Source organism: Panicum virgatum, chromosome 7N (genome assembly GCF_016808335.1).
Source record: "Panicum virgatum strain AP13 chromosome 7N, P.virgatum_v5, whole genome shotgun sequence".
Classification (NCBI taxonomy): domain Eukaryota; kingdom Viridiplantae; phylum Streptophyta; class Magnoliopsida; order Poales; family Poaceae; genus Panicum; species Panicum virgatum.
In genome coordinates, this window is record NC_053151.1 from 44,403,651 (window position 1) to 44,427,364 (window position 23,714).

A 23,714-nucleotide genomic window follows, 5' to 3' on the forward strand; every position below is an offset into this window, starting at 1 on the left:
TTCCAACATTCTCCCACTTGATCGAACGGTTAACAACTTAGGTTCGCTTTAAACTTATGTTCATACTCAGTACAACAGTAAGACCGGACCAATGCGTCGTCAGTAGTATTTAATTCACTACCGGGACTCCATTATCCACAGTTCACTGCAATACCTCGATAGAACACTTATTACTTATTTGGGAATGATCATGTATCCAGAATCAGGTCCAAGACCGTTCACAAATCCCATACTTAATTTCGCGAAAAATTAAATGGGATGAGTGACAAGTCTTGAATAATATTTGCTAGCATAAACTCAACTTATTTCTTTAACTTTAATAAGTTGATCCTGGGACCTTTCTTTCACAACATAATATTTAATCATCAGTAGTCTAGACATCATCAATAATTATGTTGTTACTCGAATGAATACCGCAATCATAGCAGTATCATTTTGCTGTCCATAAACTTAACACCGGAATATAATTCTAAAGCTTGATAACTTAAAACATGCCTTATGCAATCTCAACTTTTCATTATGCCAAGTTTGCTTAGAGCTCTCAATATTATTGCTCTTTTCTGCAAGAATGAAGGACATAATCTAATGTGCACTTTTACATCCATACACTCTTACAGAACTCTTAGCTAAATAATTTATAATAAACAAGCATGCTATGGTGTCTTGTACATTATCCAATGGACCTCTTTTGGATAATATTAAGCACATAAGGATTTCCGGCTTACAAATGCAAAGTCAATCACTTAGAGACTCATGCATAAGCTTCAAAAGATTGAAGCATAAGGAACGTCTTCCTTAACTTTATCTCAACTTTATTCTTAGGGTATTAGACATAATTTGCTAATAGAACAGCATATCTTAATATTTATTCTTATTGTATCACTTTAGACAACTTACATCTCAAGTGATGATCCTAACACTTTCTTGGTCCAATCTTAGTGTACATTGATGCCCAAAAACATAAGAGGCTTTCACCAAGATTACTTTAAATTTAATTTAATGATGATAGGAAATCTCACAATATTAGTAGCATATTCTAATCACCACTTCACTTAGTAGAGCATCATCCACTTAAGTATTAGGATAGTAACTTTTCCACCTTAATCTCAGTACATACCTTTATCCATGAACATTTAATCATGGTAAGCTATAAGCTCAATATTTTTAATTTTCTTTCGGAATCATGATCATGGCAAGATACTAATTTGATTCCATCACAAATTTATACTAAAGCTCATAGACTCAATTTATGGCCTCCTTTATAGTGACCTTCAAAACGAATGAGGTCATTCTTTTATGCCAACATCAACCGTTATTATATATCACATATTCATGTTGGGATTAATCAACTTATGAGAATCCTCAACAAAATATATGGTAGCTTAAGATGGAGGTTTACTTAACTAATGGCATGAGTTAAATATTATGAGATTCTGCTACTTGAATCATCGATGCGGAATAACTAAGCCCACATCTCTCCAAATCATCTCTTCCTCCTTTGTGAGCTCCCACTGACTCCTACTAATCTCTGCATTCTTTTAAGAACACAACAGTTGAAACAACTGATCTTTGCATTCCTTTAGAAACACAATAGTTGAGACAATTATAATGGTAGAAATGATACCCCTCAGACTTATTAGGATATCCATAAATGGTAGCTCATCATGACATAAGTTCTTTATCTTTAGTATACCATTGATCAATTTCCTTTACTAATCAAGCTCACACCAGCGATGGCTAGAAATGAACAAGAGCAGCAAAGTTTATGGTCAAATATTTACCAAACAGCGATGGCCAGAAATGATAAATATAAGCCATACTTCAAAAGTCTCGAGCTTCATTGAACTAGTCAAATAGCGATGGCTAAAATGAACTAGAGCAATAAAACTTTGTGAACATGCATCCATTAATCAGCGATGGCCAGAATAATGAATAAAGTCACACTTAACTTTATTTGAGACAATTGGCTTTATGGAGTAATTCTCCTGTCACAATGGTTTTTTTTAGCGTTCTCCATCATATTCACCCTTTATATGAGCCGATTTTCTAATTCAGCCTTTTGAATATCAATCTTTATGGGCAAATAAAATATGGTGATAACTCTTTATAGTCTTACATCTAATGACTGGAGTATCTCTTATACTTGATGAGACATTCCAATTCTCCCCTTCGAAATGTGATTTAACTAATAATATCACAATTTCGACAAGGTCTCATCAACAACTTATTGAAGCATTACACAATATGCAAGAAATAAATAAGATAATTCCTTGACAAGATAGCAAAATCAACAATGATGATATACTTATTATCTCAAAACTTAACAATTGTTCAGAATCACTTATTACTGAAAACAAATATGGCTAAATATATAAAACTAATGCGAAGCATTTAACATCTTCATCATCATCATCATGAAACTTTGCTCCCCTTGAACTCCCCTGATCTTATGGGTCAGACTTAATGACCTACTGGGAATGCATCTCAATCAATCCACCAAAATTTAGAGGAAACTTTAACTTAAAAGAGCTTATGAGACAACTTTATTATCCTTCCTTTGCACTTGATGAAGTGACTCACATAACTTATATTTTACTGGAGTATCCACATTTTGAGCACGCTTATTATAATTCTCTAGTAGAGAAGCCATAAGATATGACACCAGCAGATCATCAGAGATGAACCTGCCAAGTGCTTTCAACTCAGCAGCCATATTGTACATGCTCTTAATGTGTATACTTAGTCCATTGCGCCATCATAACGTGAGGTAGACAGCTTATTTATGAGGAAATTGGAATAATTAACTTTAGAACTTTCCTCAATAGAGTTCATAAACTCCTTCACACTTAGTTCCCTATCACCCTTCATATAAGGAAATGCTCCCCTTATGGCATCTGAGATCGAATGTTTTATAACTAATTTTGCAAATTCGTTGGATTTTTTGCCATTTCTCCAACTTGGAGTTGTACTCCCTTAATTGCTCATTATGATTCTTAGTACTTATAGAAGGATTAACAGTTTTATCCTCATAAAGTGCGTAATCAAGGTCCAGAACCTTGAGAACAGCATGCACCTCTTTATTCCGCTTGGGAAAATTGGTGCCATCAAAAGGGCTCAATGGTGCTTAGCAAGCCCTCATAATTCACTGAAAAATCATAAAATTGAAGTCTCAATAATCTTATACAATAAGATGCACATAAAAGCACAAGATTAACCCTACGATGGTCTGATTAAAATCATGCCATAAGTTTCAATTTGCATCACCGATGGGGAAAACAAACGAAACTTATCATTAACTCATAATTAAAACAACGATGGTCAGAATTAATTACAAGTGTACTCTAATCAAACTTCTCGATGGTTCCATTTGATTAGAGAGCATCTTAATTGTACATGGTGGAAAATATATAATTTTTCAGCTTAAACAATGCGAACTAATGCAATGTTCATCAATAAAGCATAATGGAAACATTAAGGCAAATACACTTATTTTGGAATTTTAAAATCAAATTTAAACAGTGAAATAACACATAAATCATGAAGAGATCAAATTTCACTGTAAATATAAAGCTCATAAACCTTAAACTTTGCTTTATATAATTAGTGCATAAAACATCAATAAATTTAATTGCACTAAAATGATAAGGCTCATTAATCTATAGATATAAGGCTCATCAATCTATATATTCTTTTCTCATTTAACAAGCACATCAAACTTTATAAAATTAATTGTGCTTGAAATAACAAGACTCATCAATAGCCAAAAATAAACTCATTATCAATGATGATTTTCCATAATTATTCTTAAATTAACCTTATAACATCAAAATTATGGAAAATATCACTATTCATAATTGAGAAATATCTATCATAGATAAATTAAGCAATAAACTTATTTGCGAAATTATAAACAATAGATATCTCAAATGTGAAATAAATACTCATGGGCATTAAATAAACATAAGGCTAGTAATTATAAGTGCAACAAAAAATAATTAAAGCCTTAAACATAAACAACAGTAATTAAATAAAGCCTTTAAATGTGAACAATAATTTAATTAAAGCTTAACTCATCAAAACAGTAAAAGAAAAACTTTGAAATTTAAACTAGGCTAAAGCTCATAATCAGGCCCAAAACTCCCCAGTCGCCGCTCCTCATGCCCTTAATGTCCAGCGCCGCCGGCCACGCCCCTGATGCGCCTTGCGTGCGCGCAACGCGCACCTGATGCCCATGCGCTTCATGCGCGGGTGTCGAGTTCCTGCCGCAGAGGCTGGCCACGGCCGCCGCCTTATGCGTGCGCGGGCCCGCAGGTAGCGCCGCGTGCGGTGGGTTCCGCGGCCGCCTCTCATGCGCCGTGATCCGCCCGAGGCGCGGGCGCAAGCCACGGCCAGCCACGCGCCTGGCCGCGTGGCGCAGGCTGCTCATGTGCGGGGCCCTCTCCGTGCGCGGTAGCGGCGTGCGCCGCAAGCGGTGGTGTTGCCATCTCATGGCCACCGTCTCGAGCGCCGGTCTTGGTCGTGCACCGTCCAGGGCCCCTCGCCGGCGCGTGCTTGCGTACTAACCGCGCGCACGGCCGTCGAGGGCTCCTCACGGTGCTACTGGTCGGACCGGTGCGCGCATGATGCGCACCGCATCGTGAACCGACATTAGTTTTCCTCATTCTTAACCTCGGATTAGGGTTAGGGGTAGGAAAATTTGGATTTTTCTTGATGCGATCTGAGATTCGCTTTCCCCTTCTTCTCAATGCTTACGGATGCAACAAATCTCATGGATTTGGATCTAATTGCATGGACTTGACTTTAATTTTGCAGAATAAGTATGAACAGGGGCTAATTTGGGGAACAGATTAATAGCAATCGTAAACCCTAACTGTAATTACTTAACTTAATCATCAATTAACATGAAAGTGCCTCGGCCTAAACATGAATTAACATAAACATAATTGTTTAGATCTAATCCGAGGTACTTAGCCTAATCAGATTAAGATTTGCATTACTCAGAATCTAATCTGAATAGGATAAGGCTAATGACTTCATAAACATTGACCTTAATTTAATTTGCCCATAAAACCTTACGTGCAGGGACTTAATCTTAATTTAATCAAGTCGATTACTTTGCACATTATAATAGTGCGGATGCGGAAGCTTAGTCGCACGTATATGCCCAAAATAGAACATTAATCAGCATACACATCACGCTGGACATCACTAATTGCACATAACAGATCAAATATGTGTTTATTTCACGCAAACAGAATAGTAGATCCAATCTACTAATTGCATTGCACTGATTTGCATATAGCACTTAAATGATTAGATCCATATCAGAATTAATTACCCATGATTAAGCACGGAACAGATCTAAATTGACATTAATCAGAGGCTAAGAACTTGATGGCTCTGGATTAGGATCATGACAGATCTAAGAAAGGCTCTTGATACGGATTGTTAGATTTAATTAATCATAAACAGAATCTTAGCTTAGTCTAATCATGATCACTAATTACTTAATGCGGAATTAATTAGATTAAACTGACCAGAGCTTCTTGAATCCATGAAGGCCTCTGAAATTGTAGTAGTAGGGCTGATGACTAATGTAGATGAAATAGACTTAATCTTCACCATTGGAGAGATTTAGATCTCTCTGTTGATGAAGTTCTTGACGAGCAGCAACTCCTCCTTGTGCATGCCACGAAGTAGATGAGGAACAGCAACTCTTTGTGCCTGCCACGAAGTAGATGAGGAAGTCGCGCTTCCAGCCCCTCCAGCGCACTAATTGATTGGTGTTTCGCTAATCGCGAGATTAACTGATTAGGGTTAGAGAGGGTTCCCCTCTACCTCATATTTATATACAGCACTGTGGGACCGGGGCCGACCTATAGATGGAAACGTTAGGTGTACCTGCCAATCACGGTATATGATTTATTTGGTATGTTATATCTAATTTGTGGAAATTATTTGCCATGCAGATCTAGGTTGTTATCCTGAGATCACAAATTTCCAACAGTTTTCTTTTCTACTCTCGATGAAATGCATTTCAGTTCGTCAGGGGTAACCGTGTTCGTCAAGGGTGGGTACTGGGTATGCGAAATTAACGTGGCGTTCCGTACGATGATTATCGCTTAGCCTTCGCAAGCCGGCCGGTCAGATCTGCTTCTAGTCACCGTCACTATACATCTATACCTGATGAGCCCCCCTCACGAAAGTCAGCCAACTCGCAATCAACAACTACTACAAAGAGCACATTAGCTCAGAGACAGCTTAGCATGGAGTGATCTAGCAGAGTCTAAAGTCTAAACCACATACATATTGCTTCACTTAGTAGTAGTTGTTTTCCTGATGTTGCAATATATTTATGGAAGAGAGAGGAAGAGAAATCAAGACTCCAAGTCTTATTTAGACTCTAAGTCTTCACACAAATCAAGAATGAATGTGTGAGAGACAAGTGGTCCATATAAACCAAAGTAACACACTTTGCATTGGGAAGTATAGTTTTTTTGTGATTGAGTCTTTGAGGTTTAGACTCTATAAGTGGAGTCTGCATTGGGACTGCCTTAAGTCTCATTGACGGGAGACAAATCTGGCCGGGTTGAGGTGTGTGGTGTGTGTACACGCTCGCAAAGTCAGCGCAATAAGATCTACGTACAAATTAAACGATCGAGATCTAGCCAGACCGGCTGGCCTATGGGCTCGATGGATTTCGTACATGCTTTGACAAGGAGCAAATTAAATCCTTCGTAGAGCTACAAGTCCCCGTTTTCTGCATGTGCCCGGCGCGTGACGACGGCCGGCATTTGCAAGTCGAATGATCAGCTCCTGTGTTGGATTCCCGAACTAGGTTTTTCCGTCCGCTCTCGGCCAGCCTGACATTCGATTCCTCACTAGCCTTGCCGCCCTAGCTCCTCCGCAAATCCCTCTTGGCATACCGGCCCTCATTTCCTCGCCACCTTCTTCGTCGTCCGGCCCCGATCTCCATCCATCCATTGACTCCCTATAAATAAACAGGCCTCTGACCTCTCCACAGTCGGAGCTAGCTAGCTAGTAGAGGTCCAGAAAGCTAGCGACGCCACCAGCTAGTTCCCCAGCTCGTAGCCATGTCTTTTCCTTGTAGGCGCCCCTCGAGGCACTGCAGTTTATTACTGCTCGTCGCCGGCGTGGTGGTGCTGCTAATAACAGGCAGCATGCGCCCGTGCGAGGCGACCCTGGACGACGACATCGAGCTCATCTGGGGCGCCAGCCACACCTACTTCTTCATGGACAGCCCCGACACCGAGTCCCTGGCGCTCTCCCTGGACGAGCAGCAGGGCTCGTGCTTCCGCTCCAAGAACACCTACCTCTACGGCACCATCAGCATGGACATCAAGCTCGTCGAGGGCAACTCCGCCGGCGTCGTCGCCACCATCTACGTAAGATCTCGATCGATCATCTAGCTAGTCTGCAACTCTGCATCCATCTAGCTAGATCCCAGCTTTTCCTTTTCTCAGGCGGCCATCTTGTTGGCATGCCAGTCACCAGTACACTTTGTTTCTTCATCCCGTTTTTTTTTTTCAACGGATCGAGAGACACATGCGTGATGCGTGCATGCCAGTGTGCATGCATCGCGGAGAGTTGACTTTACTTGACACGTGGAATCTTTCGATGCGCGCGCGCGTGCCCTGCAGACGATCTCCGAAGGCCCCTGGTCGTACCACGACGAGATCGACCTGGAGTTCCTCGGCAACGTCTCCGGCCAGCCCATCACGCTCCACACCAACATCTTCGCCAACGGCGTCGGCGGCCGGGAGCAGCAGTACTACCTCTGGTTCGACCCCACCGCCGACTACCACACCTACACCATCGAGTGGAACCCCAAGTACATCGTGTGAGTAGTAGTACTACCACCGCCATTGCTACTAGCATGCTTCATTCCTCGTCGTCGATCTCAGCTGCTGATCGAATTGATGATCATTACACAACACAGGATCCGGGTTGACGGGAAGGCGATCCGGGCCTTCAAGAACTACGAGGACCAGGGGGTGCCATACCCGACGTGGCAACAGCAGCGCGTGTACGGCAGCCTGTGGGACGCCGACGAGTGGGCGACGCAGGGCGGCGCCATCAAGACCGACTGGTCCAACGCGCCCTTCGTCGCCTACTACCGCAACTACAACACCACCTGGTGCCGGCCGTCGCCGGGCGTCTCGTGGTGCGGCGCCGAGCCCAAGGACTCGGGGCGCTTCGACCTCGACCAGCAGACGCTCGCCGACCTGCAGTGGGTCAACGCCAACTACCGGATCTACGACTACTGCACCGACCACAAGAGGTTCAACGAGTCCGAGTTCCCCAAGGAGTGCTACCTTCAGCGAGCTGGGCTGTGAATGAAGTTGCATTGGCACTGCCATCACGAGCTCACTCATTGCTTGCATCGATGATGGCCAACATTGATGAGGCGATCGACGATTGTTGTTGTTCGATCGATCCGCTGATTGTTTCTGTACATCTGAAGACAAGACACACAGGAACAATTTTGATTCTTTATTAGATTGGTGATTTGCTTGCATTGGTCTCCCTCCGGCTGCTTCACTTCTTCTCGGGTCATCAGATGTATCAACATTTCTCTGACAGAGCTGTTGCTTTGTTCTAGCATTATTGATTCGTCATGTAAAACCATGATATAAATGGTTCCACATTTTGTTTCGAGAAACCAAACTAGAGCATTGGAATCGTCTCCGCTAGCTTCTGTAAGAATTTTTTTTTAAATCTTGAGCATACTAAGCTTCTGCATGAATCGCACCTTTATTTACAACTTACCGATACTGAGGCAGACCAGCTTAAATAGCTGGCCCTGGGAAGGCTAGTAACTCCGGGTTAACCCTTTTTGCGCGAAGCGAGGATGAAAGCGCAAGAGAGTTATTTAGCAGGTGTGGTTTACTCTACCTGTAGAGTAGATCTTAGCCGTTTTCCCGGACCGGGTCGTTACAGGATTGTTCTTGTCTTCATCCTTGTAAATAAGGTTGAAGTCACCCGCCACCATCCACGGACCTGGGCAAGCAGCCCGAATGTCACGCAACTCTTGCAGGAATTGGATTTTAGCATCATTTCCTTGGGGACCATAAACACAGGTGAGCCACCAGTGTTGTCCATTCGACTGAGAAATACGAATGGTGGTACTGTGGCTATCAATCTGAGGAGTGTCCAAGACTTTGATGTGTCGTCTCCAGGCAACCAGAATCCCCCCACTGACGCCCGCAGCAGGGACAACAGTGTATTCAGAAAAATCCGAGCCTAGAGCAGAAAGCAATACTCTATTGGTCATTGTCGAAATTTTTGTTTCTTGAATGCACACAATGTTTGCCTGAGAAGAATCCACAATCGTGCGCACAGAGTCTTGTCTAGTAGCGGAGTTAAGCCCTCTCACGTTCCATATTAGAATTTTTCTAGGATCCATGTAAAAAAGATAGAGAGAAATAACGACCATAGGAGAGAAAAAACCACTCAGGCTAATAAATCTCCATCAACACTCTGTCCCAGGTCCTCAGGCAAGGACCAACTGAACAATGCCGTCATGGCCTGAATATGTGAAGCAGACGGGCGATGACCAAATAATTTAGCGTATTCATCTTGGGCTTGCGGGAGTAATACCTTCATTCTCGCCGATGATGTCCAGGGCCCTCATGACCTTCTTTCTTGCTCTTGTCTCAAGATCTCCAAGCTGGAATTCCATGGCAGAACCAGCGAGTCGGCGGCTTCTTCTAGGAGTCTCACTAGTCAGCTGGGATTTGCGCCTGCACTTGTGGATGTCAGGCACCGGCAGCAGGCCTTCAGCGCGGCGAGTGAGCTTGTCGAGGAAGGCAGTCCGAGCTTCAAGAGGGGTGAGAGGGGAGGAGGGTATCCTGGCTGGAGATGGAGCGGCTCCTGGAACTCCCACAGCCGGAATCACAGCCGCATCGATCTCAGTCCCAGCCGCATCCGGCATCACAGCAGGCTGGGCAAGGGTAGGCGCATCCCGAGCCTCTCCATGTCTTCCATTCTGGTGGCGAGACTGACAAAATTGGCGCCTGGAATAGAACTACGTCGGGGTGGAGTGGAGGCGAGGCGGCTGCGGCGACATTCGGCGGGGCACGAGGAGTGTGCAGGTCCGTGGCCTCTACAGCTGCCGGGCTGGGGAAGTCCGGAGGCACCGTAGACTCCTCAGCAGCCAGGCCCGAGGAGGCTGGAAGCACCGTAGCCACCCCAGCAGCCGGGCTGGAGGAGGCCGGAAGCACCGTAGCCACCTCAGAAGCCAGGCCGGAGGAGGCCGGAAGCACCATCGCCCCAACAGTGACTGGGCCGGAAGAGACCGGAAGCATTTCAACCGTGTCCAGGCCCAAAGCATCAAGCCCATTCACCAAGCTGTCTGTCTCAGACTCATATGAACCCAGAACCGGCCCACCGAAATCACCAGAAGGCCCAGATGGAGATAATGCAGGCGCTGCACCTTCAAAATTTGAAACGTTGGCCTTGAGAAGGCCGTCCTTCATAAAATCAGCCGGCACCACTTTGCCTTTAGCAGGGTCGTGCTGCTCACGGTCTTCAAGGGCCTCCAACTGTAATTGCTTTTCATTGATGACCTCCGCTTCGAATCCCAGCGAACCTTCCCCGCCCAAGCCGGCTACCTGGGAGCCCGAAGCCACCATTAATGTCACTGTTCGCGAGGAGCCGGATGTTGGTTGCCCCCCACGCGCCTGTGAAGCAGAAACATCGCCGCTGCCAGCGGCATTGACGCACCCAACGATCATCTGATGATGGGAACGCGGCGCCGCAGATGCCGAGAGTCGCCGCCTCTGCCGTGTGGAGGGATCTTCATCACTGCCATCTTCATGAGGAGGGGGTGGCGGTGGGTTTGGAGCCAAACCACAGGAAGGAGACGCGACAGAAGTCTTGAAACTGATAGGGTAAGACAAGAACCTCTTCACCGGCGGGTCTTCTAGAATGACGTTCGGAGGTTCAGTAACCCATAGCTCCTTAGATGGGGGAACTTTGCTTACATCCAAACACCAAGCAGAGCACCGAAACGAAGCCAAGTCGTTAAGCTCAACCGTGGTTTCACGCACATGATCAATCCAGGCATGCGGGTTTAGGAGCTGTTCCACTGTGGAGGTCTCCCAAACGTGAGCAGGGATACCACAGATCTCGACGTCCAACTGACAGGGCAAGGCTTTCCCTGTTGCTCCGGCAAGCCGGCTCCATTTCTTGCACAAAAGACTGAACTCTGGTGAACGTAACGGCTGCTTAAGATTAACCAAACGAGTCACCAGCTCAAATCTGGGAGCATGAGCAAATAACTTGATGATGAAGCACGGCGGAGGACAAGGGAGCTTGGATCGACGTCCAGGTTCGCCGCCAAAACCCCAGCAACAGCAGGAACAGGAGCAAGTGGCGAGGCACCAATAACCGTCACGATCACAGCATGCTCAAGATCATGCTTAGCCCGTGCAATACGGTCACTCCAATCGATGATGCAGGGTGGGACAGCCTGCTCCTCCGAGGCTGGGGCTGCATGAATCACCATAGCTTCGACGTTGTCCAAGTTGGGAGCTTCGGGTGATGCAGGATCCTCATACCGATCACCGCCAGGACGGCGTCTGAATCTCGGCCGTCGCCTCCGGCGCCGGCCAGAGCCCTGGCCAGCATCCCGCTCTATCAACTGATCTGATGTCGTCGTTGTTGCCGTCGTCGTCGTCGTCGTCGACATCGCCAAGACATGACCGACCAAGGAATCCGTCGCACACTGCTCCATGATCGCCGGAGAAGACCGTTGCGAAGGAGCGGTGCCACCCACAGCCCTCCCCGCGCTCGCCGGAGAAGACCGTTGCGAGGGGGCGTTGGCCGGCAACGTGGACGAAGCAACCGGCCTTGCATTAGATCTCTCGTGCACGCAAGCTACCTGACGAACAAGAAGAGAGCTCACGTTTTTATATGAATTTGAATGCAATAACTGTAAAATTTCATGTATTATTCTTCAGAGAAAGCTTTGCAAGCTGGCGGTCGACCGGTGCCCGAGCAATGCCACACCCCTGAATGTTCACCTAGTGAAGGTAATGCAGTGCTCCCGCAGTTCAAAACAAGCTACAGTTTTGGATTTCTGATATTAATTGTTGCATGTCCACTACAGGTTTCCCACTCGAGCAGATGCTATCCAGACCCCCATTCTTGCCCAAATTCGTGCCCTAGCCCTCTTAGTTTATTTTCCCTGGAAGAGCATGCTCCTTTTGGTTTTGAAAAAAAATTCATGCTGTTTTGTGCAGCTCGTACATGTATTTAAAGTTCAGGGGCAGGTGGAGTTACTACGAATTACTGCCTTTAGACTTTTTGTAAGTGTAAATATCTATCGTAACCGAAAGTGTGTATATGTTTGCACGATCGGTGAACTCGCATGATGCGAGGCCCTAATGGTTGCGCGGAGAGAAGGCACCCAACAAGACATCTAATGGGTACGGGCCCATTAAGGGCTACTTTGGCAGCAGTTTTTTTTTTTGAAGGATACTTTGGCAGCAGTTGGTAATTAACCCAGGGAAGAAATTCCTCACGGGAAAATTTTTGGACCATCGATTTCCCCCTCCACCACAGGAGAGATATCCCCCGGAGGGGAGAATCTCCTTGCTGCTGTTTGGAATGTTTTTCCAGGGGAGAGAACCACGGAGACTTTTCTATTATTTTGAATAATCCAAGGGAGATATGGTACATATGTTTTGAAAAAAGTCAAAAATTATGAAAAATCATAAAAAGCATTTACGTAGGAAAGTAATAAAAAGTAATATGTAATGTTTAACTCAAAAGCTATGCAAAAGTTTAACTAAAGTAACATCTAATATCCAACTAAGCAAATCCTTTCCTCATCATATCACAAGTCATCTCCATTCTCACATATTACTTTGGCACTAGAGCAATAATCTATAACTTTTAATTCTTTTCACATTGGCCTTGAACTTCAATAGAATCAGTACACCAACGGTCAAATGTTGTTGGCATCCCCGGGACCTCCTTAACTTAGGGTTCAGTTGACTTATCAATTTGTATGGCAAGAAAAGATAATAGTTAGTCATGCTACCAGTAGTCCAAAAAAGGTCATGAATGCAATGCCAAGACATGAGTGAAAAGATATCAAATTTAAACATTATGAGCCACTATCAGTAGCCTGAAAATTGTACCACCCTTCCTAACAACTCCAGCAGGTACTGGCAATCACATTAATCAAACAAAATAACATTAACCTAACATACATCTTTGAAGCTTTGTGCTACTAGAAATAGCTACTCAACTAGTAGATTTGTTAATCAAAGATGGTGTCAGACACATCTACAATAGAAAATTGACTATTTAACATTTAATGCAGAGTAGGTAAACCAACAATTATCATTGCTTCCTTCTGGCACAGAAAATGGGTATGTATTCACAAAATCAAAAGTTATATGTTCATGAAAGAAAAGCGTAGCTGAAATTCAGTAGTTTAACAATTTCCAACACTGCAGAAGGTTGTGTCAATCAGGCAACATTTTTTGGCAACCTATTGACACCGGATTTTGGTAAATCCGATGCAAACTAAAATATGGAGATCATCGGCTAATTAGCATGCATCGGCAAGGATCGCTTGCGACGAGCGGGCATGCATGCCGATGGTTAACAAGTTTGTATGGAACCGGTGGAACAAGACCGACGCAAGAGCAAAGGAGAGGTGGAGCGCATTGGATCTGTGGGTCGAAAGAGCGTCGCAGCTGGTGGAGCAAGAATTGGGTTGGCTAGTTTCGCCAGCAAATTATCATGTCAGAACTAATTTGTTTTAGAAAGTTTATTTCTTGTTAGTCAAGTCATGTTGTCATCGATTAGGGTTTGTAACTTATAAATATCAGTCTACGAGCTTGTAATCAGAATCATCACGTCGATCAAACAAAACACATTTACCCTTTCCAGTAGCTTTACCTTTTGGCCCTATGAGTAGGAGTAATGTAGATCTTCGATGAGTTCTTCAGCAAGCTGAGTTGCATCACCTCATTCGCCACAAGTTACTGTCACTGGATATCCCAAATTTTAACTTCCGGGCGCATCGCTGTCGTTGAATCTGATTCTTATTCACCAATTATCGAGTATCTTGAATCTTCGATCGATGACGCATCTCTTCTGTCTGGGTCTATAGTATTCACCGGTTATCAATTTTATCATGTCTTATGAGCATGGTTATCCCCCCATGCGATTCCCTCTGTCTGCTCCATCGTCGCGGGTTCAGAGTTCAGACTTGAGAGTGCGACTAGCTCACGCAGGCACGCAGCGCCGCACCACCGCAGCCTCTGCCAAAGAACTGACTACCCAAGTCGCCGAGCCATCATCCCCAAGCTCTCAGCCTCGCCAGGCCACGCGCGCTGGCTGTTTGCTCGGCAGCCCAATACCCCTGGCGCCCGGTGTCTTCGAGGCAAAGCAAACGAGGAGCTTGTTTGTCGTGACCGCGACGGCACGGTCGCAACTCGCATACAGCACAGCACGACGATCCGTGGCCACAGAGAACACCTTGTCGCATGCCGCGCCCCCCAGTCAGCGCGCAACAGTGCCATGTACCCCGAAAGTTTGCTGACGCATCGGCTGGCCATCCCGGTTCGCGGAACCGCGTGAGTTGCGACATCGCCGCTCTTACCCGTCCGGTTCAGTACACGCACCTGACCTGATCGTGTGCCAACACCGCACGTGGTTGACGACTAGATTTTGTCCTTGTTTCTCACTCCATGGATGCGTGCGTGTGTCTCGGATAGGCTCGTTTGTCAACTCCGTGCAGCGTTGCACCGGGCGCGCGTGGCTCCGTGACGGGCACGTGTTAGGTCCAGTCCCCTTTCTCTCACCGAATTGTCGAGGAGCGTCCGTCCAAGAGCGCGAGATGCACGCAACAACGATTCCACTGGACCGAACAGGTCAACCAAACCTTGCACCGAGTCCTGCGTATATACACACCCACCCAAATCCGTAACTTCTTTTTCTAGATGATCTGCAACCTTTAGTGCCAAAAGACCTCATCAGCAGCAAATCCTTTTTCCAGACCCAACAGTATTTTCTTATAAAAAAAACGTAGACGAGCCTTGTACTACTTTTTTACATATATTATTTTTTGAACCCCCCCTTTTTTCATACATTGAGTATTACAAAGTTGACCAACACCACCTCCTGGACGAAACGTACTCTCCCAATTTGGGATTCGTCACGGGTGTACCAACCACGCACGATAAAGTTAAGAGCACGCCACGAAACGATCCGTCGTCGTCCCTGTCGTGCCGGGAGTAAACGGGGAGGAAGAAAGAGAACACAGGCGCGGTGCGCACACGGGCGAATGGGCGATCTCGCGTCGCGCACGGAGGACAAGCTCCCGGGGGACCGAACCCAGAAAGACGAAAGGCACGGACACGGGACACCCGCTGGCGCTGCCCCTGGCAGGAACAGAGCCGCAACCGCAACAAGTGGGGAGCTCTCGCGCCAAGTCAACGGGAACCCGATGCCGAGTCGCCAACCGAACCCACGCGCACTTGCCGGCGCCCTCGCTTTTCATGCGCGCGGCTCGTGGCCCGGGCGCCGCGACCGCGCGGCTGCGCTCCGCCGGACACCGGTGGCCGATCAATGATTCGTACACCGGCCGGTCTGGGCAAGTTTTGGGCTGGAAGCCTGGGACGAAGCTTCGGATCGGTTGGTTGGAGGACAGCAGGATCGTGCTGGGGCAGGAGGCACGATTAGGTTTGACCTGCCCGCTGATTTGTTTTAGTTTTAGCTAGTGGGTGGTCGACGATTCTTCCGGTACTAGTAGTTTATGGGCGGGGGGGATGGAGTCAACTCTTCGGTGATCTTATCCTGCATTTTTTAGCACTCGCTCACAAAGTCTTGTACTCGATTTTCTGTTCGTAGTCGCGGCGATTTTTCCAATAAAACGGGGGAGGGGACGCGTGGGAGCCGAGCGCGGCAGAGTTGACTCTCGATATTCTTTGGTGCCATGGCGGTTTACGTCTTTCTTTTTACGTATGCGCACAGCTAGTTCCGCCATTAACAACTCTAATTCTTTTTTTTGCGAGCACTAAGAACTCTAATTACGTGGAGCTAAAAGCTACAAATATGTTTACACGTGGCAATTTTGATCACGACGTGGGCTCCAATTAGAACACCCAACTGATTTAGCAGAATATCAAATTGTTTGGCATTTTTCGTTTTGCAAATATCCATTCATATTTTTTTTCAGATTTATCTTCGGGATATGCATGGACGCAATGCCCCCTCTTTTACGACTTTTCTTCGAAGACAGCTATCTACATGACTAATTAAGAACTTTAATTCTCCTGTGTGAAATGGGACGGGCACCCCGCTAGAATGAAAGTCCGTATGGTCGAATATCAGATCCTTGCAGTATTTTCATATTGCAAAGTTTCGTCTGCCTATCAAATTTATCTCGGGCAGAAAAATTCCGTTTCCGGGTCCACGGCCCGTTGCGTACAAAGCCAAAGGGAAAAGCAATTCGGGCACGTCTCGGCCCCAACGCCTCGTTTACTTCTCCAGCCGAGCAAAGCGGCGGACGCCCGATGACCCGGTCGCGGGCCCACGCCCAACGGTCAAACGTCGCACCGGACGACGGACCTCCGATCCGGCGGTTCGTCTTTGCCCGGGCCCCATGCGTCAGGGAGACGGGCTCGCCTGCCGTCGGCACCACTCCTGCTGCCGTTGCCTTTTTCTTACCTCACCTCTCTCGCAAGGCCCGGGTAATTTTTTTAGCCTCCTCACTTCTCTCTCTCTCCGACTCAACTCAGCTCTCACGGTCTCACCCATTCCACGCTCTCTTCTTCTTTCTAGAAAGAGGAGGAATGCTTTTGGCGAGGGAAAGCGAACTTGACGCCCTCGAAATCTGATCGCCAGTTCACGCTCTGCTGTGTTCGTTTTGAAATGATGCGCGGAGGGAAACCCGAATCAAGATCTACGTCAAAGTCTGCTCGGAGAAAAACAAAGTTACTGCAATTCAGATAACATGAAATTCAGATAAAATGTTGGCAGCAAGACTACAGGTTTCTGCAATGCAGACTAATTTTGTGTGAGCAATCATCATCAGAAGAGCAACGCATGGACTGAATTCGAATAGAGCTACTACTCCCATTCTATTCTGGAGCATTTTTACTCAGTTCAAGTTGGAGTGACGCATTCTCTGATGACTCTTTTTTTTTACTAGTTTGGTGATCGAAGTCTTGTACTAAAAGTCTGAAACCATCATCACAGTTCAGAGAGCACTACAACCACTATGCCTATTTGCAGCGTAGCATGATAATTTAACTATTTGAGGGATTGGTGCCTCGCACGGCCACCTTTTGTTACTGCAACAGGTTTGTACTTTCAAGATCGGTCCACCAGCTCCCCCTGATTTTTTATTTTGCAACTTGTCAACTTTGTTGAGAAAAACTCTGCCCCAGGTGAACTTTTATTCGTTAAAAACAATTGCAAAATCGCACAGAGTCGTAGAATGGTGAGGTTCTGCTCCTACTTGCATTTGTTAAATGATGATACATGTAGACGCATTGCCTAAGTGTGGAAGACAAACCCACTCATAATCATGTAAATAAACCAAGCGCAAAGTCCTGCAATTTACAAGAATGAAAGAAACTAATTTGTATGACCACTTGTGTCTATGATGTGAGCAACTAATCTCGCGCATAATTGTGTCGAAAATGATTCAACTCCTGATCACGCCAGATATGCCAGCTCTCACAACAGTTCGTCAACGGGCTAAAAGAATATTAAAAAGTAGGAGAGCACGAAAGTTCTCAATTTAAGCGTGCAAATACCTCTACCCCAAATCATTAGAAAATTAAGGAGACAATATCTCCAAGGGATACTGCTAAAGTGAGAAATAGTGCTCCTTTTTATCATGCACATTATTTTACTTATTTAGTGGTTAAATAAATGGGCGCGTCATTATTTCAACCAAACTCGGCCCTCTCCATAGTTGACTTCGAAGCCAAGACACATAGGTCTAGACGTCTACTGTAGTTTTTTTTTCTTTCGCTCTATATGATGCTGGGAATAAAGGCTTAGAAAACTGATTTCTCCTTATCTTCAAAGTCCACTATCTCATGGCCAAGATGTCATCATCATTCACACCCATATTCGAGCATTTACACACAACACCTTATCTTTGTATTATTTATGGGACAATCCTCTTGTGATGAACTAATGATAACCAAACGAAAGAGAGGTAACAAGTGTGGGGTACTGAAGAGTGCGTAGGCACCACACAAGACACAATGGGACATTATTTTGTTATATATATTTAAACTACCAAAAGGATCTCTGCTGCAGTTTTGTTTCATTTTATTTCGAATAGAAAGCCGTTACAAAGATAAGGATAACTGGCTTACGGATTGTACCGATCTCCATTAGCTAGTTGATTGCAGAACTGTAAATTCTCCCTTATTTTAGACTTCAATGGAAATGGTTGCCAAAATTAACGATAAAGCGTAGTAGTCGTTATGTATCATCAAACGGCTAACGTAGCGCTAGAAAGTCTTATGTACACTGGCTGATCTAGGATAATTGTTAGGATGAGTTTTCTTCCACCTAAACTTCAGCATCTTCACGGTTCATCTATGATAAAAAAAATATAGAAGGAGCTCCACAGACCACAGGTCCGGCGGGGCTAGTCCCTCCAAACCCACCGCTAGATTTGCCCTTACTTATGCACGTTAGCAAACTAAAAACACAGTTTCACCGTATATTTGATTTCCATGCTGCCATCCTTCATGACTAAATAGTTGTTTAACAGCTTATTGGTTTAATATGGGACTTGCAGCTCATGTTTTTGAAATGTTATTGTTGCCATGTTTGTTTTCAGGGACTTCTTTTTAGTCCCTGTCACATTGAAGAGAATTTTATCATTTAGGGATATTAAATAAAATTTATTTATAAAATCTTTTTGACAGATGAGTGCTAATTTGCGAGATGAATCTAATGAGCCTAATTAATTTATGATTTGCTACAGTAACCATCCGCTAATTATAGATTAATATACCTCGTTAGATTCATCTCGCAATTTAGCCCTAGAGTTCTACAGTTAGTTTTGTAATAAAATTTTATTTAATATTAATAAATATTAAGATTCTCTTGAATGAGATATAGTTTAAAATTTAGCCCCTGGAACCAAACAACCGCTGTATCATCTCAAATTGGAAGTAGTATCTTCATGCCGTGAAGCCACCTTTGTTTTGTTTTTGTAAAAGATCACACGCTCTGCTGAGATCTGACAATAGATAGAGAGAGAGAAGGTGACCACGTCTCGAATTTTGGAGGAATCCAATGGGCTTTTCCGGAAAAAGGCAGCACCCACCCATTGACTCGCATCGCATCCCCGTTTCCACCTATAAAGCCGGCCACTGCCTCCTGCCGGTCCTCCACCTCCCAACCCCAATCTCCTAGATAGCCCCAAGCCAAGATCTGCGCGGGCAGTCACCGGCGAAGCACCGGCTATCATGGCCGTGGACCTCATGGGCTGCTACGCCCCTCGCCGCGCCAACGACCAGCTCGCCATCCAGGAGGCGGCGACGGCCGGCCTCCGCAGCCTGGAGCTCCTGGTCTCGTCCCTGTCCTCCCAGGCCGCGGCACCGCACAAGGCCGCCCAGCAGCTTCAGCAGCAGCAGCAGCAGCCGTTCGGCGAGATCGCTGACCAGGCCGTCTCCAAGTTCCGCAAGGTGATCTCCATCCTGGACCGCACCGGCCACGCCCGCTTCCGCCGCGGGCCCGTCGACTCGCCGGCCCCGGCCGCCGCCCCAGTGGTGGCTGCCCCTGCTCCTCCCCCGGCGCCGCTGCCGCATGTGGCGCCCGTCAGCGTGGCGCAGCCGGCGCCGGCCCCGCACCTGCAGAGCCTGACGCTGGACTTCACGAAGCCGAACCTGACCATGTCCGGCGCGACGTCCGTGACCTCGACGTCCTTCTTCTCCTCGGTCACCGCCGGCGAGGGGAGCGTCTCCAAGGGCCGCAGCTTGATGTCCGCCGGGAAGCCGCCGCTGTCCGGGCACAAGCGGAAGCCCTGCGCCGGCGCGCACTCCGAGGCCACGGCTAACGGCAGCCGCTGCCACTGCTCCAAGAGAAGGTAACGCCCGTATCCTCATGCCGAGGCACTTGAACAAAAATATCACTTCTGTTTTTAGAATTTTTCTAACGGTGGACTGGGTCGCTGGTTATTTTTTGGCAGGAAAAACCGTGTGAAGAGGACCATCAGAGTGCCGGCGATCAGCTCCAAGATCGCCGACATCCCGCCGGATGAGTACTCCTGGAGGAAGTACGGCCAGAAACCCATCAAGGGCTCCCCTTACCCACGGTAAGCTTCTCTTCCCTGAGCTGAGCTGAGATTCGTGCCAGCAATCGCCGTTCACGAGCAAGCAAGGATCTGACTCTTCTCCGGTCATTTCGTTCTCAGGGGCTACTACAAGTGCAGCACCGTCCGTGGGTGCCCGGCGAGGAAGCACGTGGAGCGCGCCACCGACGACCCCGCGATGCTGGTGGTGACGTACGAGGGCGAGCACCGCCACACGCCGGGAGCCGCCGGGCCGAGCCTCCTGGCGACGGCGTCGCCCGTGGCCGCCTCTGTAGCCAGCGTCTCCGCCGGCAACGGCCATGTCTGAGTCAACTAGGATCAGTAGCTTCCTTTTCCCCCTTCTTTTTTTGAGTCGCTTCTCAATCTGATGTCCGTGTAAAAAAGAAACAAGATTGTAGAAAAGAAGGGAGAGGACACCTTCGATGCCCAGCAGAACTCGCTCGCCCCTCCGAATCCGCCATCGCCTACGCTTCCGTTCTCTGAACAAAAGTCCTATCTAAATTCGGACGAAAATTGTGTGGCCTTCTGCCCCGCAGATCTGATTCATCTCTACGACTGTAGCTGCTGCGACTGTAGTTTTTTCTCAGTTCAGATTGACTCGATGAGGGATTGCCGGATTGCGACATGAGGATCGGAGACATTGAAACCATAGCCGATTGGGCAGTCAGCATTCAGCAACCCTATTTCATCTCATCGTCCGGCCGCCAGCAGGGGGACGCTGGTCGACGTGCGTGCGTCGCCAGCGAACAGGTGCGTCCCCGACGCCCTTGTTCTTCTTCCTCCCGACACCCCCGCCGCCGACCGCCTCCTCCGGTTCCGGCGGCCTCCGCCGCCGCACTAATCGAGCACGCCGCCGTTGCGCTGTCCTATTGCCCCCGCCGCCGGCCCGCCGGCACAGGCCCACCGGTTATCCGGCCGGCGGCGCTCCCGCGCCGCCGCGCCCTCCACCGGCCGAACCGCCGCCCCCAACCCCTCCTTGGAGCCGGCGAGCCACCCCCACCCCCGACAACCCGAATCATGAAGGTCGCCGCCACCCCGGCCGCCGGCAACCTCGCCGGCGGCCGCTCCGCCCACCTCCCACCCTCCTTCGCCGCCCCCTCCCCCAAACCCTAGCTCGCGGCCGCGGCGCGAGGTTGAGGACGCCCGTGCGCCGCTTCTGCTAGCGGCGCACGAGCGCCAAATAAGAATTTCGCCGCCGGCAGGGGTCGCCGCAGTGAAACAGTTAACAACGACGGGGGGCTGGGGCTGGGGCTCACCATTGACCCGATTAAATACTTTAAATACTCGGCAGCGGTGCGGTTGCCCCTGCCCGGTGGTGGTACAGCTCATCACGCCGCTGCCTGCGGACCCGAAATGAATAAAATAAAAGAGAAAACGAGGGGGAAGCGCCAAGAGGTCATACGCAGGCAACGCAGCCGCTTAAACAAGCGCAATAATGGCGGGCTTTGTCCTTCCTGCCGCTGTGCAGAGGTCAAGCCTGGTGGGGTCGCCGTGGGGATGGGCCGCACCGGTTCGTGGGTTCCTTTACTTTTCTACCCTCCGCCCGCGCCCCGGCTGCGTGGTCCCACCACGGCCCATGCGGGCCCCGCGCGGAGGGATGGGGGGCGCCCGGTCAAAGGTGACGGGTGAGGGGTCGCTTTCCCGGCCGGGCTGCCTGCACCCCCGTAGTTGACCGCGGCGTGCTTTCTCTCTCATCATCGGTGCGGGGGTGTTTTCTCTCTCCTCTCTCTTAAAAGTGAGGGCGTGGTGGGCCCCGTGCCGCACTGGAGGGAGAGAGAGCAGCCATGTTTCAACGCCTCGGGCTGCTCGCCCCGTCTGCCTCTTTTGTTGTTTCCGGAGAGGGGCCCTGGCCTGGCCTCCAGGTTTACCTTATCACTGATACATGGTTTATCAGTGCCCTCCAGTATCGATAATCAATTGAAAATCGGTGAAATATCGCTAAAATCGACTGATAAGGAAAGTCAAATTCAAATATTGATAATCAATGATTTATCATTGATAATCGATGCAAATCGGTCGATTTATCGAAAATTCGGCTGAGAAATGTATTTAGCAGATGGAAAATAGAAATTTTTATAGTATTTTTATTTGGTTTGTTAAGTATGGTATTTTATAAGGTAAATTATACATACATACGTAGCTTACGATAGAATAAACTATAGATACATATTACACATATCCATGTTATGTATAATTATGCAAACCACACAAATAGGCATACACCAAATGAAATTGCACATAAATACAAAAAAGTACATAGTCCATACAAACCACATTGTCTATATTAGCATAAATTGACACAAGTTTTATGCAAATTGGTAACAGGCTCATATGACCACATCCATAATTCATACAGAAAGGCACTTAAAACATCCATTTTTCATAAATGACACTTTTTTATAATAATTATGTAAACCAGTTAGACAGTTTTTTTAGTATAAGCATACATATTATAGTCAACATTGAAGCCTATTGTATCCTAACTGATTTAACAACAAGTCAACATTGAAGTCTTTCTTCCCACCACTAATATTTAACACTAATCTACATTGCAAATTATCAGTATAACCATCCATTTGTAGCATAATATACAACAATATAGTAAATACCCCATGCATATTTGGTCAAGTTGGTGAAAGGAAATAGAAAATCAACCAAAATTGTTGAATATCAACTGATTTGCATTGATTATCGATGGATTTGCATCATTTATCAGGCTTTAGTATTGGAAACATTTTTTTGTCTAAGCAAACTGTGGTTGTTTTTAATATGTGACATCATTCTAGACTATAGAGAGGCTCTAGTTTTTTATAGAATTTTTTCCACACTAATTATAAATTTCTTTGAATTTTTAAAATTTAGATTGAAATCCATCGAAAAATCAATTGAAAATCAATATCAGTCAACATCGGTAACGGTAAATTTCACCGATAATCGCGATTATCGAGCGGTTTTGTATTGCATGCTGGCCTCGCGCCCGTATCCGTTGACCTATCGAGGCAGGGATGGCCGTGCGAGGGCGCGGGGCAATGCGTCCGCACAAGTCTTTGCTTACCAGCCACGCATCTGCCCCGTGCTTTCCCTTAATCAGATGTGGCTGTGAACTCAAGCAACGCCACGTCGCTACAGAAAAAACCTGGTCAACCAACTAGTTTGTGCTAACAACGGACTAGTAGCATCCATCTTTGGAATTACAATCGTTGGAGTATGCTGTTCTCTCTTTTTTTGGAAAGAAAGGAGTATGCTGTTCTTGCCTTGCCTTCTTGTGACCGGAAGATCATGGTTGTAAGTTAAGCATTGTTGCTGGTGGAGTTTGCAACGCTTATCTTTTCTTTTTACCTTAATTTATTTTTCTTTGTGTAAAAAACTGCCTAAGTGGGAG

At 46.7% G+C, this 23,714-nt stretch overlaps 2 protein-coding genes across 2 annotated transcripts; both read left to right on the top strand.

Moving 5' to 3' along the window:
• The first annotated feature begins 7,034 nt into the window (after positions 1 to 7,034).
• LOC120683408 (xyloglucan endotransglucosylase/hydrolase protein 24-like) lies at positions 7,035 to 8,674 on the top strand. Its single transcript, XM_039965485.1, has 3 exons — positions 7,035 to 7,406; positions 7,662 to 7,861; positions 7,961 to 8,674. Exons 1-3 carry the CDS (start codon positions 7,095 to 7,097, stop codon positions 8,355 to 8,357), a joined length of 909 nt encoding a protein of 302 aa, XP_039821419.1. The 5' UTR covers positions 7,035 to 7,094; the 3' UTR covers positions 8,358 to 8,674.
• Positions 8,675 to 19,396: 10,722 nt separating this feature from the next.
• On the top strand, positions 19,397 to 20,867 carry LOC120683089 (WRKY transcription factor WRKY51-like). Its single transcript, XM_039965106.1, has 3 exons — positions 19,397 to 20,107; positions 20,210 to 20,335; positions 20,435 to 20,867. The coding sequence occupies exons 1-3, from the start codon at positions 19,488 to 19,490 to the stop codon at positions 20,637 to 20,639; spliced, it is 951 nt and encodes a 316-aa protein (XP_039821040.1). The 5' UTR covers positions 19,397 to 19,487; the 3' UTR covers positions 20,640 to 20,867.
• The last annotated feature ends 2,847 nt before the right edge of the window (positions 20,868 to 23,714 follow it).